Source organism: Apteryx mantelli, chromosome 10, assembly GCF_036417845.1.
Source record: "Apteryx mantelli isolate bAptMan1 chromosome 10, bAptMan1.hap1, whole genome shotgun sequence".
NCBI lineage: Eukaryota > Metazoa > Chordata > Aves > Apterygiformes > Apterygidae > Apteryx > Apteryx mantelli.
Window position 1 is genome coordinate 1,665,050 of NC_089987.1, and position 15,640 is coordinate 1,680,689.

General features: G+C 66.1%; 2 protein-coding genes across 2 annotated transcripts; one reads left to right on the forward strand and one right to left on the reverse strand.

Annotated features, from left to right (window-relative positions):
* The first annotated feature begins 2,013 nt into the window (after positions 1-2,013).
* Positions 2,014-8,207, forward strand: CHMP1A (charged multivesicular body protein 1A). Its single transcript, XM_067302343.1, has 7 exons — positions 2,014-2,066; positions 2,300-2,319; positions 3,447-3,524; positions 3,967-4,113; positions 4,531-4,659; positions 5,221-5,408; positions 6,236-8,207. The coding sequence occupies exons 1-7, from the start codon at positions 2,060-2,062 to the stop codon at positions 6,255-6,257; spliced, it is 591 nt and encodes a 196-aa protein (XP_067158444.1). The 5' UTR covers positions 2,014-2,059; the 3' UTR covers positions 6,258-8,207.
* Positions 8,208-9,127: 920 nt separating this feature from the next.
* DPEP1 (dipeptidase 1) lies at positions 9,128-15,117 on the reverse strand. The gene is made up of 10 exons (XM_067302857.1): positions 14,899-15,117; positions 13,109-13,241; positions 12,423-12,555; positions 12,171-12,321; positions 11,088-11,157; positions 10,698-10,874; positions 10,524-10,608; positions 10,356-10,431; positions 10,025-10,160; positions 9,128-9,481 (listed from the first exon to the last, which is right to left on the reverse strand). Exons 1-10 carry the CDS (start codon positions 15,003-15,005, stop codon positions 9,311-9,313), a joined length of 1,239 nt encoding a protein of 412 aa, XP_067158958.1. The 5' UTR covers positions 15,006-15,117; the 3' UTR covers positions 9,128-9,310.
* Between the last annotated feature and the right edge of the window lie 523 nt (positions 15,118-15,640).

Below are 15,640 nucleotides of genomic sequence, written 5' to 3' on the forward strand. Positions count from 1 at the left end.
AAATGCACTGAGGCACGAGGGAATTGTACAGGACACAGGCACTGACAAAGCAAGCTACCTGGTGGAGAAGCACCAGGTCTAGGCAGGGCTGAAGAGGGATTTTCCTGAACTAGAGTTCAGAAAACCAAGGGAGGGGAGAGGGAAAGCTAGCTGTGGCAGTGTGAGCCACCAGGAGCCCGGTGAGAGCAGGGCACAGAGCCACCACCACAGCGAGGTGACACCCAGACACCCGAACTTGTTGTTCCTTGGGACCCCTCCGGGATCTCAGCCCTGCCTTGAAGAACGCCAGGCAAGCGGCTACCTGGGCCTGGGTTGCACACGAGCTGGGGCAGCCCCTGCTTGCTCCCTCTTGCTTGCCTCCCCCCAGGGAAAACGGGAGTCACTTAACGAGGACTATCTGCAGGGCCGTGAGCGAGTGCCAGGCAAACACCTCCCAGGCGCAGCCGGTGGCTCTGCTCTTTGTCCCCTACCTTTCTGGTGGAGCCCCTCCGCCGACAGACCAGATTGTTTTGCTGAGAGTTTGCTGGCGCTGCCGCGGGTGTCGTGGCCGCCTGCGGGAGCTGCCTGCCTGTGCACCTTGCCCCGGCCGCTGGCTGCGCTGCGCTGGCCGCCCGCTGCAGGGGGGATTTCGAACGCAAAGGAGAAAGGTTGGCTAAAACGCTCCCGTTGTCAGTGCTGTGGTCAGAGCTCTGCGACCCTGCGGTCGTTGGGAGCCGCTTCCCACCTGCCTTCCCCCACAGCTATTTCAAACGCATATCCAGAAGTATTTGCTGTGTGTAAAAAAGCTCATTAAAACTTGGCTGTCTGATCAGAAAGAGAGCACAGCACGGTAGGAAGTGCCCCATTTGTCTTCTCTCTCTTTTTTATGTCTGTGTGCAGAGTTAGAAAAAAAGACTGGAGCCATCACATTGCAGGAGAAAAAGGTTTTATAGCAATTGAATCACACTGAGACTCTTTGCACAGCAGAAACCCGTAATATGTTGTTCCTTGATCTCTCCCTCTGCCTACGAGATCAGGTTGGGTATAAAACTTCCTTCTGCTGGATGAAACATTTTCAAAAAAGAAAATCTAGGTTGAGGGCTGCTGCCTCATGAGCAATGTGGAGGTGCCGATGGGGGCACACAGCCCCCTCGGCACAGGCCAGGCCAAATCGCCACCCACAAAGCGGGGAGGGAAATACCGCAGCCCAGCCCGCGCTGGGGAAGCAGCCGTGCACTCGCCAAACCACCGCTAACGGGCTCCCTCGGGCCGCGCTTCGAGACCCAGCAGGAAACACGTGTTAACCAAAAACTCGCTGTCCCCGGTGGCGGCTGTGGGGCCCAACGCAGAGGCGACCCGGCCGGCGCGGCCACCGTTTCCAGGCCCACCTAAGCACGGGCCGCTCCGCCCCGGCACGCAGAGCTGCCCGGGGGAAAGGCCCGTCGTTACCTTTTGTGCGCGTGCCCCTGCTGAACGCGTGCCCCATAGGTGCGCCGCGGCGGGCGCCGGGGCCACCCCAGCTCACCTCGGAGCTCTTTGTGACTCGTCGTGACCACCCTGTCCCCGGTGCCCCACCTGCCTTCGGGACGGGGGCGGGCAGCGGCAGGGCTGGCGACGTGGGGCTGGGACTCGGCACCCGAGGAGGGCGAGGGGTTTCAAGGCGCGAGCCCCACGGCGCCCCGCACGCCCCCCTGGCCCTCCCGCACCCTGCCCAGGGCCCCCCAGCGTCCCAGCCTGGGGCAGAGCAGGGCCAGGCCCGGGACGGTCCCTCCGTGGTGCCCCGGCCCAGCCTGCCCCCAGGGACGGTTCCCCCCCTCCCCTCCGGGCCCGTCCCGCACCCCCGCTGCCCCCCTGCGGGGTCGGTCCCCTCCCCTAGCCCCGCCCCTCCTTTTGGCCCCGCCCCTCTTTTGGGCCCCGCCCCCTGGCCCCGCCCCGGGCGGTGGGAGACCCCGGCGTCCGGGCCGCGCCCCGCCCCGCCCCGCCCCTCACGTGACCCGCGCGCCGGCCGCGCTCTCGCGAGAGGTCGGCGCGCGACTCCGGAAGCGGCGGCGGCGTCGCCCGGAAGCGGTAGCGAGGCAGGATGGACGGTGAGGGGCTGCGCCGGGGCCGGGGGGCGAGCGAGCGAGCGAGCGGCTCCGCGGGGCGGCGAGGGCTTCACCCGGGTTCTGGGGGGCGGCGGCGGGCGCGGGGCAGCCCCGGGCGGGCCCGTTCCCCTCCCCTCCCGCTCTGCGGCGGGGCCTAGCGGGGGCGGCGGGCGGGCCGGCCGGGCCGGGGCCTGTCCCGGTCCCGGTCCTGAGGCTGTGCTCTCCTTCCCTTGCAGACACGCTCTTCCAGCTGAAGGTGAGCGCGGCCGGCTCGGCGATCCCTCCGGCAGCTCTTCGCCCCCTGCAGAAGGCTGCCCGCCACTCCCGGGACACCGGGGTTTCTCTCGCAGCAGCCCCGTAGCAGCGCCTGCCGCGGACAAGGGCTCTGCTGCCCTTGCGGGTAGTTTTCCCACTAAAGGGACACGGCCCAGCCCCTTGTGGGGGGCAGGAGGAGACCCCCGGCCTCGCCCCTCGGGGGAGAGGGGCAGGCGGCCCTCGCCCGAGTCACGGCGGCCTCCGGCAGTGCTGCCGTTACGGCTGGGCCTTGCCTCTGTGCTCCGAGGGCGTCGGGATAGGCCGTGCTCGGGTAAGGTGTTAGCAGCAAAGCGCTGTGAGCTCCCTGGGGCTGGATCAGCCTTCTGCCAGTAACTGCATTAACGTTAATAGGAGCCTGGAGATCACTCTTTCCCCCGATCTTTGTTGACAGAGAGGAAGAACGTGCAGGGTGTTTAAAAAAAAAAAAAAAAAAGCCACTCTTCCTAGGAAGAGAAGGAAATCCTGACCTGTAGAGATCTGCCTTCAAGAAAGCACCGGGATGCTGCAGCTCGCTCTCTTCCCTGTCGTGGGAGCCTCGCCGATGCCAGTGGCTGCGGGAAGAGGGAGCCGTTTAGCTAGATTTATCCTGCGGTTCCCATCGCGCTGGGTCAGACCAGGCAGGCTGGGTTGGGAAGGGCGTTCCCGGGTGCTCAGCGAGTTCCTGCCTCACACTGCTCTCTGCCGTCGGGCGCTCCCTGGCTAATCGCTTTCTGGGAAGTGGGAAAACATGAACCTCTTCGTTTATCATGTGTTCTGGGAGTATCCAGGCCTTGGGGTCAAGATGTCGAGCTCTTTCGCTAGCCTGCACAGCCGGAGGGTCAGGGCAGTGACACTGCTCGGGTGGAGGGAGCCAGCACTTCCCTTAGAACTTGCTGCCCCCACCCCACCCCTCCAAATCAGCCAGGGCCGTGTCAGCGTAGCAGCGAGCCTGCGCACAGGTGCCAGCCCGCCGAAGCGGCTGCTGCACGCTCTGCTGACCCCAGGCCTCTGGGCAGCCTGGGACCTTGTGGATCTGTGCTGCTGGTGACCCCTTTGTGTCCTCACACTAACTCATCGCTTTTGCTCCAGTTCACAGCAAAGCAGTTGGAGAAGCTTGCCAAGAAAGCCGAGAAAGACTCCAAGGCTGAGCAAGCCAAAGTCAAAAAGGTGGGTGAGAGGATGCCTTATGCGCAGAGCCGCTGGCGCGTTCCGCTGGGCCTGGTCCTCCAAGTGAGGCCCTTTCGCCTCTCGCGCTGCCGTGCCAGTGCTGCCAGCCCTCGTCGCTGTGCGAGCAGCTGGAAATCCTGCCTCGTCTTCTGCCTGCTGGGCGTCTACCGTTAGGCACTGGAGGGAATGGGCAGCCTTCCCTCTCCAGTCCTTGATGCGTGCCAGATTGACTTCAAAATGTTTTAAGTCCTGCCTTGTATGCTGACTCTATCAGGGATGGATGTCGTGCATCACTGACGTCGCTGAAAGGAATTCGATCCTTTTCCAAGGGTGTGTTCAGTATACGGGTCACGCAGACCTGTTTTTTTCTGTCAGGTGGAAATGCTTGTTTATAAATGTGAAGTGGATTCTTTGTGCAAACAGTGGCTCTTTGCTCTTCCAGGCTCTTCAGCAGAAGAATGTGGAGTGTGCTCGTGTCTACGCAGAGAATGCGATCCGCAAGAAGAATGAGGGGCTCAACTGGCTTCGCATGGCTTCCCGAGTGGATGCGGTGGCCTCCAAGGTCCAGACGGCTGTGACGATGAAGGGGGTAAGAGCCTCCGTTGCTTGGGCATGGGGCTCTGAGGCTGATCTGTGCCCTGCAGAGAGCAAACGTTGTTTTCTCCATTCTTCTTGCCTACCTCTAACCATCTCGGACTTCTCTGTCCCTGGACAAGAGTCTGATGAAGCCCTGTACTTAGTTCAGAGCCTCTGAAACACCCAGGAGGGTGTCTAGAGTAACTGTGGGCTGTTCGACAAACCTGCAGCCAGGCTGAGCTTCCCATGGGACTGACTGGAGAGCTGACGGCAGCGCCTGCTCGTGAGCAGGCAGAGCTTGTCCTGTCTTGTAGCACTGGAGGGAGCATCAGTAATGCTGACTTCTCTCTCACTGGGCCTGGGTTTTTACTTTCAGTGGTGATGACTTCTTGCTTTTGAGGAGCATCCATAAAACAATCTTTTCTTGCAGGTGACGAAAAACATGGCTCAGGTGACCAAGGCCTTGGACAAGGCTCTGAGCTCCATGGATCTGCAGAAGGTGTCCGCAGTGATGGACAAATTTGAGCAGCAGGTTCAGAATTTGGATGTTCATACATCAGTAAGTGTTGGTGGCCTCAGAGAGGTCCGTGAGGGCTGGAAGCTGCCGGGTTTGGGAGGAGGGCTTTGCTCATGCGGGATCTGTGAACCGCAGTGTCATGCTGCCTCCGAGGAGAGAGCTAGGTCTCGGCTGTGACTCGGGCTTGCAGAGCAGCACTGTGTTCCCCTTGGGGGCTCTAAAGTACGGCAAGGTACGGGAAAACACTTGTGTTGTTCATGCGGTTCTGCTCTGTGTACGGGAGACGTTGGGCAGGACTAGACTCTGCTGCCTCATGAGGAAGGCTTTTGAGACAAATTAGGCAGAAAGGAGGGAAGAGGCAGGGTCACTGTCCCTGCGTCATAGCTAGAGGTTACCCAGACTGTGTCTGGCAGAACTAGACCTTGCGCTGTGTCTTTCACTGTAGTCCTGCTGTCAGGCTTGAACCTACGGAGACCGTTTGGGTTAAGGGGGCTGATGGCTCATGAGGGGCCTGCAACTTGTTCTTTGGGTGAAGAAGCTGGACGTGGGCTGGGCCAGGCGGTTTTGCTGGTGGCATGGCGTGACAGGCTGTCTCCATTGCAGGTCATGGAGGACTCCATGAGCTCCGCTACCACGCTGACCACCCCGCAGGAGCAGGTGGACAGCCTCATCGTCCAGATCGCAGAGGAGAATGGCCTGGAGATCATGGACCAACTCAACCAGCTCCCTGAGGGTGCTTCGGCTGTGGGGGAGAGCTCAGTCCGCACCCAAGAAGACCAGCTCTCACGAAGGTTTGTTCTCTCCCAGATCCTTTGCTGTGTGTCAAGGCAGCTTCAGTTCTTCCCAGGGATCCTGCACCGACAAAAAGGGAATGGGTTTGCGCATCGCAGGAGGATGAGCAGGTGCTGAGCTCCCTCTGGACTCTGGCACGCTCAGGCAAGCCAGAACCCTGCAGCGCTCACCAGGCAGCCTCCATGGTGCTTGGGTAGGGTGCAGGAAGGCAGGGTGGCCATTTGGGGCTGTGGCCACCAGGGCCTGGAGGCGGAGGCGGCTTCTGGCACTGTGTGGCGGGCGCTCGTCAATTCGGCACAGAACGGTCTCCCCCTGCTCTGTGCTCACCCTCGCGCAGCTGCTGCTGCTCTGGGAATGCTTGGCACTGACCTTCAAACAGCTCCAGGAACAGGCTGTCTCTCTGGAACTGCCCCAGGAGAAGCTCATGAGCTTCCTCTTCCCAGTCCCTCTCCGCCGCTCCCCACGCAGACACCATTGGGGTCCATCTGGGGACAGCAGCGAGCATCCGTGTGCTGCAGGAGCCCTGGCCTTGGAGGTGGGAATGGCCCTGGGAGAGGGGCCGGGTTGGCTGTGGTCGTGAGGCACCCAAAAGAGAAGCCGAGAACACTTGCTCTGCAGCACCTCAGCTGTGTTGATGAGAGATTGCTCCGACAAGCACAGGCAGTCGGGGCTGTGCGCTCCAGGGCAGGATCTCTTGCATCTCTGCCATGGGAGGACGGATTCTGGGCAAATATCTTCTCTGCGCTCGCTGGCCGAAGGGTCTTTCTGACTCACGGCTGTTTCCTGCTGCTCTCATGTCCCTTTCTTCTTGTACTTTCCCTTCCAGGTTGGCTGCCTTACGGAATTAAGGTCTCCCGTCATCCCTGCGGACTGCTGCCCCACACTAGTTGTGTGTGGGGGCGGAGGGGGCCCTGGGACTCCTTCCCCATGGCCTCTGCTACATCCTTGCTCTGACCTACTAGCCAGGCAGAGCCGACCAACCCCTCCTTCATCAGCACGTTCCCAGCCCTGCCTGGCTCTGGTTAGACTCTTCTTTTACGGTGTGATGCTGGTGACTTCTCCCAGAGCAGGCAGAGATCCTGGCGGGGGTTTGCTGAGCAAACGCAGCCTTGCTCTGGCCTTGGAAAATACTTTGCTGGTTCTAATTTCAGGGTGTTTTTCGTTTGAGGAGTGCTGCCGATTTCTCACAGCATTCCAGGGCTCTGGATGAGAGCAACATGCTGCTCCAGATCTAACACTAAACGAGTCTTTCTGGAGGCTGGTTGCAGAGTCTCCTCGGGTGCTGGTGCCTGACTCTCCTCCCTGTGTAGCACACTTCTTTTTACCTGTTCTAGACTGGGCCTCTGAGCTGTGGGCAGCCCTTTGCTAGGGGCTCGCAGCAGCTGACTTTACACGGAGCAGGGAGAGACCTCCGGGGTTCTCTTTGCGTTGCAGTTGGCTGGGAAGGGGACTCTGACCTGGGCTGTCTTCCTGCCTACGGTGTTTCTGGGAAGGTTAGTGCCTTGCAGGAAGGTGTGGTTGTGCCATGGCGTCTCTTCCCTAACGGTGACCTTCCCCAGCCATCATTACGCGGTTTATAGCCGTTGGTTAATGCCCCGTTTGCAAACTTCACCTTGCCAATCGCTAGCTCTTTGTCTTGGCCGGCAAATCTCCCTGGATCTCTGCCACAAAGTGACCTTTAAGATGTTTGCCCTGCCCTGCACAAGCATGTGTTTGCGTGTGCTCAAGTACAAATCCACACGTTTATCATCTGCAACTGCTGAGCTGTGGAAGTGAGTTTTCCGGGCTGTGACCTCCCACATGGCCTGCTCCAGGCCTGACATCCAGCAACTGGGACTGGATCACAGCAGCTCCCACCCCTGGGCTGGCAGCCATGGGGACAACAGCCTTCCCCAGCCTCGTTCCCAACTAACCCCCAGCCGGATGGGTGTGACGGTGAATGCCAAACCGCCGTGACAGCGTGCGTGCCTGTGCTGTCACCTGGCTCTGGCTTGCCCCTGGGATCCCGCTGCTGCCGTTTCCTCTCCGCTGTCCCCCACCTTTTCGGCTGATATTGCTGTGCTGGAGCTGGCATGGCGCTGCGCGTGCCGACAGCGCCGAGCTGTGCTGCGTGCAGCTCAGGCTGTGCGGCCAGTCCTGCTGCGGCAGAGTGGGTATGATTCATCAGAGTTTTCTGTTCAAATAATCGTTTTTCAAGGGAATTTGGAGTCGTGCACAGCTGCTGCTTTGGGCTGTGTGCAGAGTAGGGCCCTTCGCTGCTATCAGCAGGGAAAAACAAGTGTGTGGGGGAAGGGAGAGCGGCCCAGTCCAGCCTCCGGTGCCAGCGGGTGCCCCAGTCCAGCTGCGTACGCCACCCTGCGTGCGCCGTGCGGACAGGACTCGCTGCAGCACCTTTAACAGAGACGCTCCTCGTTCTTCTGCTTATTTCTTATGAGTTCAGTGGTCTCAAGAGTGTTCTTCCCCTGTGCCTGCTGCAGCAGGCGGTCCTGGGCCGGGGACCGCAGCTGGTGCCATCCCCCCCTGGAACGTTGGCCCGCCTGGCTCCGGCTCCCCGCTGCGCTGGGAGCAGCTGCCAGGAGGCTGCGGGGATCCGGCAGCAGCCCAGCCCCGTGCCGTCCGTGGAGCCGAGGCCCGGGACGTGCCCTGCGGCCCCAGGGAGACCCTGCCTCTGAAAATGGTCTGCGTGATGTTTCCTGGGTTGAGGTTTTTTTTAAAGCTTGTTTCATTTGCCTTTTTCTTCTTTTCCAAACCCCTGTTGATCGCCCTCTGCTATTTTAAATAAAGAATCCCTGAACGTCGGTCTTGGTGCGTTTGGGGCTCAGGGAGGTCTCTGGGAGAAGGGCCGCGGTCCCGCCGGCTGCGGTGCTGCAGCGGCGAGGCGAGGCCCAGCCGAGGAGCTGGGGCTGCGCCAGGCTGGGCCGGGGCAGGGCAGCGAGGCCGCTTCCAGGGCGGGCGCCAAGGCGGGGAGGAGGAAGAGGCTGGTCCTGCTGGCGCAGCCCTCCCCGCTTCCCCTCGCCCTGCGGCAGCAACGCAGCCAGCTCGCCTTCCCCACCGGAGCCGCGGCTCCCCTGCGCTGGAACCATGTCCGGGGGTGGCTGAGGGGAAGGGGGCCCTGACGGCGTCCCGGGCTGCGGTGCACGGCGGGGCCCCACTCCCGCTTCCCCTTGCGTGGTCGGGCTGCGGGCAGGAGCTGCCGTGGGCAGGAGCTGCCGTGGGCAGGAGCTGGGGCAGCCCCTCGCCGCCGGGGCGGCTGGCTGGTGTCTAGCTGCCTCCCCCAGCCTCGCTTTTGGGGTGCCCAGCTCGCTGCACCCCTCTCTGCACCTTTCCCCGGCCCTCGGGGAGGCAGGCGGGGGGCTGATACCCCTCCCGGGTGTTTATCTCGCCGAGCGGAGGCTCCCGGCTTGCAACCGTGCCGTGGGGTGTTTTCTGGCCGGGGAGCCGGTCCTGCCGTCGGCACCCGCGATGGCAGTGTCGCCGGAGGGGGGACGTGCTGTGCCCCCACGGGAGGGCCTGGTGCTCCCGTCCTGCCGCGGGGGGAGATGGTGGCTTGTCGCCTCCCCGCTGCTGGCCGCCAGCCGGGGCCCCGTGCCGCGGCCACGTTGCAAGCGCCGCAGGAAGACGGCTCTCCTTTGCGAGCCTGTTCTCCCCGTGCCCGAAGCCGCCTCCGCTCCGAAGACAGGCTGTTCCCGAATGTGAGAGGAAATTGCTAACGAGACAATTGAGTAGCCAATTAATTAGCTAATGATTAATGTAAGCATCCTGCGGAGGCAGCCCCGCAGCCAGCCCGGCCGCCTGTTGCGGCGATGCATCACTCCCGGTGCGGTCGCAGCTCGGAGCCGAGCCCGGGGAAGGGCTTCCCGGAGCGGCTCCCGGGGCGGCCGGCACCGCGGCTCCCGGGGCGCTAGAGCAGGGCGCCCAGCAGCAGCAGCAGCAGCAGCGCCAGCGGCAGCGGCAGGCGGCGGGCAGGGCCGGCGCCGTTGGCGTAGCCGTAGCTGGTCCGGCAGGCGCCCTGCAGCTCCTCGAAGGCGATGGGCTCCTCGTGGGCGGCCGAGCCCCGCAGGGCTGCCTTCGTCTGCGGGCGGCACGACGCGCTGCCCCACGCCGCGCCTGGCGGCCCCAGCCCCCCGCGGCCCCCGCGGCCCCGTGCCCCTGCTCGTCCCGGTGCCCCGCCTGCCACCCTGCTGTCCTGCGTGTCCCCGCCTCCCCATCCCTGCGTCGCATTGCTGTGCTGCCCCTTGCGTCCCCGTCCCCTCCGTGTCCCCATGCGCCGTGCATCCCCCACCCCATGTGTCCCCACAGCACCCCGTGTGTCCCCACACCCTGTGCATCCCTGTGCCCCATGTGTCCCCAAGCCCCACGAATCCCCGTGCCCCATGTGTCCCCACGCCACCCCATGTGTCCCCATGCCACCCTGTGTGTCCCCATGCCCCATGCATCCCCGTGCCCCATGTGTCCCCATGCCACTCCATGTGTCCCCATGCCATCCCGTGTGTCCCCACACCCCATGCATCCCTGTGCCCAGTGTGTCCCCAAGCCCCATGCATCCTCGTGCCCCATGTGTCCCCATGCCACCCCACGTGTCCCCAAGCCCCGCGCATGCCCGTGCCCTGCTCACCTCCTCCACCTTCCTGAACACGCTGAGCAGGTTCTCCGCCAGGGCCGCCTTCACCTCCGCCTCGGTCCAGCCCCTCGCCAGCAGCTCCGCCACCAGCGCGGGGTAGGTGGACACGTCCTCCAGGCCGGTGGGCAGCCTGCACCAGCCGGAGCCGGAGCTCGGAGCCGCGCCGCGCCGGGGATCATTCTCCCGCGCGTCCCGGAAAACCCCGCGGCCGCTCTCACCCCCGTCCCATCCCACCACGCTGGGGCAGCGGGGACCGGGACCGCGCATCCACTTGCATCGGCGCAGGCTCCGCGCACCCCCCCCCCCCCCCCAGTGCCTGCTTTACCTGGGGACCCCGTCGTAGTCGCCGCCGAAGCCGACGGCCCCGACGCCGGCCACCTTCTTCACGTGGTCCATGTGGTCTGCGGGCGCAGAGGGGCCGCGGTGAGCCGGTGCTGCGGAGAGGGGGGAGCAGCCGGCACGGGATCCCGCGCGCCCGCGGCGCCCCGCTCACCCGCCACGTCGGCCAGCGTGGCCGTCTCCCGGCACGTCACGTAATCGTTGTAGAAGTTCACCATCACCAGGCTGCCGGTGGAGGCCTGGCGGGGGGGGGGGGGGGGAGAGGCGGCGCTGAGCCCCGGGGCCCCCGCGCCGGCCCCGCCGCCCGCCGCCCGGCCCCGCCGCTCACCACCATCCGCAGCACGTCGTCGGGCACGTTGCGCCGGTGCGGGCAGACGCTGTAGGCGGACGAGTGGCTGAAGATGACGGGGGCTTTGGAGAGGGTCAGCACGTCCTTCATGGTCTTCACGGAGACGTGGGCCAGGTCCACGATCATGCCCAGGCGGTTCATCTCCTGCAGCACCGTCTGCGGGATGGACGCGGGGACGGGGTGGGCGAGGGGTTGCGCGGGGCAGAGCCGCGGGACACCCCGCACCCAGGGCACCGGCTCCTCTGCTTGAAAACCCGGCGCGGGGCTGGCTCCAGTGAGCGGGTGGCACATGCCAGGGCTTGGCTGCTGCTCCAGCCCCTGCAGCCCGTCCCCGTCCCCGTCCCCGTCCCCGTCGCTGCCCCCGCTCACCTGCCCGAAGGGCGAGAGGCCGTCGTGCAAGGGCGGCTCGCTGCCGGTGTCCACGAGCCAGTTATCCGCCCTGCGGAGCGGGGCAGCGTCAGGGCGTCAGAGCCCTTGAGCCCCTGCCGCTGCACGTCCCCGTCCTGGCCGCATCTCCCATCCTGGCCACATCCCCATCCCAGCTGCGTCCCCATCCCAGCCATGTCCCCATCCCAGCTGCATCCCCATCCCAGCCTTGTCCCCATCCCAGCCACATCCCTGTCCCAGCTGCGTCCCCGTCCTGGCCACATCCCCCGTCCCAGCCATGTCCCCATCCCAGCCTTGTCCCCATGTCAGCTGTGTCCCTGTCCCAGCCTTGTCCCCATCCCAGTTGCATCCCCATCTCGGCAGTGTCCCCATCCCAGCCACATCCCTCTCCCAGCCGCATCCCCATCCTGGCCGTGTCCCCCATCCTGGCCACATTCCCCGTGCCAGCCGTGTCCCCATCCCGACTGTGTCCCCATGCCAGCCATGTCCCTGTCCCAGCCTCATCCCCATCCCAGCTGCATCCCCATCCCAGCAGTGTCCCCCTCCCAGCCATGTCCCTGTCCCAGCCTCATCCCCATCCTGGCCATGTCCCCGTCCCAGCCTCATCCCCATCCTGGCCATGTCCCCCATCCTAGCCACATTTCCCGTGCCAGCCATGTCCCCATCCCAGCCTTGTCCCCATCCCGACTGTGTCCCCATGCCAGCCGTGTCCCTGTCCCAGCCACATCCCCATCCCAGCTGCATCCCTGTCCCAGCCGCATCCCCGTCCTGGCTGCGTCCCCATTTTGGCTGTGTCCCCCATCCTGGCCACATCCCCCATCCTGACCATGTCCCCATCCCGGCCTTGTCCCCATCCCAGCCATATCCCTCTCCCAGCCACATCCCCATCCTGGCCGTGTCCCCCATCCTGGCCACATTCCCCGTGCCAGCCATGTCCCCATCCCAGCCGTGTCCCCATCCCAACTGTGTCCCCATGCCAGCCGTGTCCCTGTCCCAGCCTCATCCCCATCCCATCTGCATTCCCCATCCCGGCCGCGTCCCCATCCCGGCCACGTCCCCCGCTACCAGGGGGTGCTGCAGCTGTGCGTGAGGGTCATGTAGCGGACGCCCAGGCGGTAGAAGGTGCGCAGGACGCCCAGGCTGCTGTCGATGGAGTGGCCGCCCTCCACCCCCATGAGGCTGGCCACCTTCCGCTCGCGGAAAGCCTGCTCGATGCCTGCGAGAGCGCGGCGGGCGCTCAGCCGGGGCCGGGGCGCGTCACGTCCCCGCAGCCCCGTGGTGGCCGTGCCCGCGGTGGCCGTGCCCGCGGCCGCTCACCGGCGCTGTCGACGACGCAGGCAAAGGTGTCGGGGTAGAGCTCGCACATGCGCTGCACCACGTCTATCTGCTCCAGCGTGCGCTTCACCGCGTCCTTGTTCTGCGTCTCGCAGGGCACGTACACGGACCAGAACTGCCCGGCACGGCACCCCCGTCAGCGACGGACGCCCGGCGCAGCCCGCCGCCACCCCCGGAGCCTGCCCGGCACGGGGCCGTCGGCAGCGCTGGCCCCGCTCGCACCCCAGTGCCTCTCCGGGGAGCCCTCGCCCGGGGCGGGCAGCTGGAGGGGACCCGGCGTGGCTCTTCCCACCCTGGTGCCCGGCTCAGCATCGCCTTCCTGGCACGGCATCCCCCTGCCCGCCCTGGAGCCCAGCTCTGCGTCCCCCTCCCTGTCCTGGAGCCTGGCTCCACATCCCCCTGCCCACCTTGGAGCCTGGCTCCATGTCCCCTTGCCCATCCTGGTGCCCGGCTCTGTGTCCCCCTGCCTGCCCCAGTGCCCGGCTCTGTGTCCCCCTCCCTGCCCTGGAGCCCGGCTCTGCATCCCCCTGCCCGCTCCGGAGCTTGGCTCCATGTCCCCCTGCCCGCTCCGGAGCTTGGCTCCGTGTCCCCCTGCCCGCCCCGGTGCCTAGCTCTGTGTCCCCCTGCCCTCCCCACCGCAGTGCGGTGTCCCCAGCTGGCCGTCCCACCTGCCCGCCCACGTGCCCGCTGCGCAGCTTGGGGATGTTGGTGTGGGTGTCGTTGAGCAGCGTCAGGTTGGCCTCCGGCCGGCCCAGCCGGTTGTTGAACCTTTTGAGGAGCTGCCAGGGCAGGTCGTTGTGCCTGGGCGGGGGAGCCAGCGGGGGTAAGGGGGGGTCCGGCTGCCTGCCTGGCCATCCATCCGTCCACCCATCCATCCATCTGTCCATCCATCCATCCATCCATCCACCCATTCATCCATCCACCCATCCATCTTCCTGTCCATCCATCCATCCATTTGCCCACCCATCCATCTGCCCATCCATCCTCCTGTCCATCCATCCATTCATCCATCCATCCATCCATCCACCCATCCATCCATCGGCCCATCTACCTCCCTCTCTGCCCATCCGTCCCCCAATCTGTCCGTGCCCCCCCAGCCCAAGCGGCTCCGGCTGGGAGCAGGGGGCAGGTGGCTCCCCAGGAACAGCCCCACCTGGGACCATGTCACCAGCCGGCGGGGAGCCTGGGGGTGGCCGGCTGAACCCTCGTTGCACCCGTCCTTGCTCAGCCCTCGCCCGCTGCAGGCCTCCCCTTCTGCGCCCCGGGGAGCCAGCCCGGCGTCCCCGCCGCGGGGACGTCAGCGCCGTGGGGACGTCAGCGCCGTGGGGACGTCAACGCCGATGCGGTGTCATGCACCTCGCGGTGGCGCTGGGGAAGTGCTGAACACACGGCGGGGGGGGGGGGGGGGGCTCCCACTTCTGCTCTCCTGCGTCACGACCCGCCACATCATCCGCCGTGCCCGGCCCGCTCCGGTTTCTAGCGGCCACCCTGTGCCCGGGCTGCTGTGCCACGTAGCCCCACGCCGGCCCCACGCCGGCCCCCCGGGCAGCGGCCCCGGCCGTGCTGGGGCTGAGCAGCGCCGGGCCCTGGGGGACCCCCTCGGATGACCGGATCCGCCAGGGTGCCGGCAGCACGGGCCGTGCCGGCGGGCTGGGTGCTGGTGCTGCAAGGAACGGCGCCCGCAGGGCCTGGACGGGGCTGGGGACGTCCCTGAGGACACGACACGGCGGGCCGGTTTGCCCCGAGCGCGGACTTCCCCAGGCGAGCGCTGCTGCGGGAAGCCGAGGAGCCGCTCGCTCCCTTGGGAGAGCCTGGCCCCGGGCTTCCCAGCACCCTGCCCTGCTCGCGGCCCAGGCTGCACATAGGGGATCCCCTGGCATTGCCGGCAATGCACGGCCCCGGGATGCATGGAGCAGGAATCCCAGTGGCATCGCCGGCAATGCACGGCCCCGGGATGCACCTAGGGGATCCCCTGGCATCACTGGCAATGCATGGCCCCGGGTTGCATGGAGCAGGAATCCCAGCGGCATCACCGGCAATGCATGGCCCCGGGTTGCATGGAGCAAGGATCCCAGCAGCACTGGCAGCAATGCACGGCCCTGGGTTGCATCTAGGGGATCCCCCTGGCATGTCCGGCAATGCACAGTCCCAGGGCGCGCGGCCTGGGGATCCCCCGGCATCTCCGGCCCGGTTGCAGCCCTGTGGGGCTTTTGTGGCCAGGGGGGTTTCTCGGGGAACCGAGAGCGCTGCGGCGTGGCCGGGAGCCAGGCCGGGAGGCCGAGCGGAGCAGAGTCCCCGGCTGGCGTGCAGGGCCCGGGACAACCTTTGGAGCCGTTGCCAGGGCACGGCACGCGCCCCGTGCCCCATGCCCTGCGGCAGCTGGGGGGCCGGGAGCCGGGGAGCCGAGCGGCGTGCCCGGCGCTGGGAAGAGCCGGAGCGGGGTGGGGGCCGCGCTCACCCGTCGATCACCGGCGTGGAGTTCATGATGCGCTCGGCCTCGTCGCGGTGCAGCTGGCCCCGGCAGGGCAGCAGCAGGCACAGCACCAAGACGCTCCCGCGCAGCATCTCCGCCGGTGACCCGCCGCCGCGGAGAGCCCTGCTGAGCGCGGGTGCCGGGAGCCTCTTCCCGGGCTCGTCGTCCTCCCCCTCCCCTGGTAAATAAATAACCGTGAGCCGGAGCCATAAACCCATCCCTGCGCCCCGGCAGCGCCCGGGCACCGCGGCCTCTCCCGCGTAGCTGCGGTCGGCGCGCCGGCACGGAGCCGCCTTCCCACCGGCAGAGCCCCGCTGCCCTCCCGCCTCGGCGTCCCCCCGGGACCCCTCCGGCCCCACTCACTGCCGGCCCCGATGCGGGGCAGCCGCTCCCCACGGCAGCCGCACCGCGCGCTCCGCCGTTCGGTTCGCGTGCCGTCGGCAGGGCTGGGACGGGCTCCTAGCCGCCCCGGAGATGACTCCCAGATGTTCCCCCGGGTTCCAAGCGGCTGGGAAAGCATCCGCCGTGCTGGCACGTCCCGGAGAAATCCGGCGGCTCGGCCCCGCGGGCTCTGTCACACGAGGCCGGCGAAGGTGCGCGGTGCCGTGGCATGTGCACCCCGGCTCCGCCATCCCCCTTGCGCCGTCCGGGCTCGGCCCGGCACGTGCCAGCGAGGGGGAAACTGAGGCACGCGGTGCCGCCCCAGCACCCCGGGGCTCATCCTGCT

Excerpts from the sequence above, each read along its gene's own strand:
- CHMP1A (XM_067302343.1), top strand. Across the intron at positions 4,114-4,530 it reads CGGCTGTGACGATGAAGGGG|GTGACGAAAAACATGGCTCA; the intron begins GTAAGAGCCTCC and ends CTTTTCTTGCAG. Across the intron at positions 5,409-6,235 it reads GAAGACCAGCTCTCACGAAG|GTTGGCTGCCTTACGGAATT; the intron begins GTTTGTTCTCTC and ends TTTCCCTTCCAG.
- DPEP1 (XM_067302857.1), bottom strand. The coding sequence starts at position 15,005 with ATGCTGCGCGGGAGCGTCTTGGTGCTGTGCCTGCTGCTGCCCTGCCGG. Across the intron at positions 10,609-10,697 it reads ACGACGTGCTGCGGATGGTG|GCCTCCACCGGCAGCCTGGT; the intron begins GTGAGCGGCGGG and ends CCCCCCCGCCAG. Across the intron at positions 9,482-10,024 it reads TGTTCAGGAAGGTGGAGGAG|ACGAAGGCAGCCCTGCGGGG; the intron begins GTGAGCAGGGCA and ends TGCCGCCCGCAG.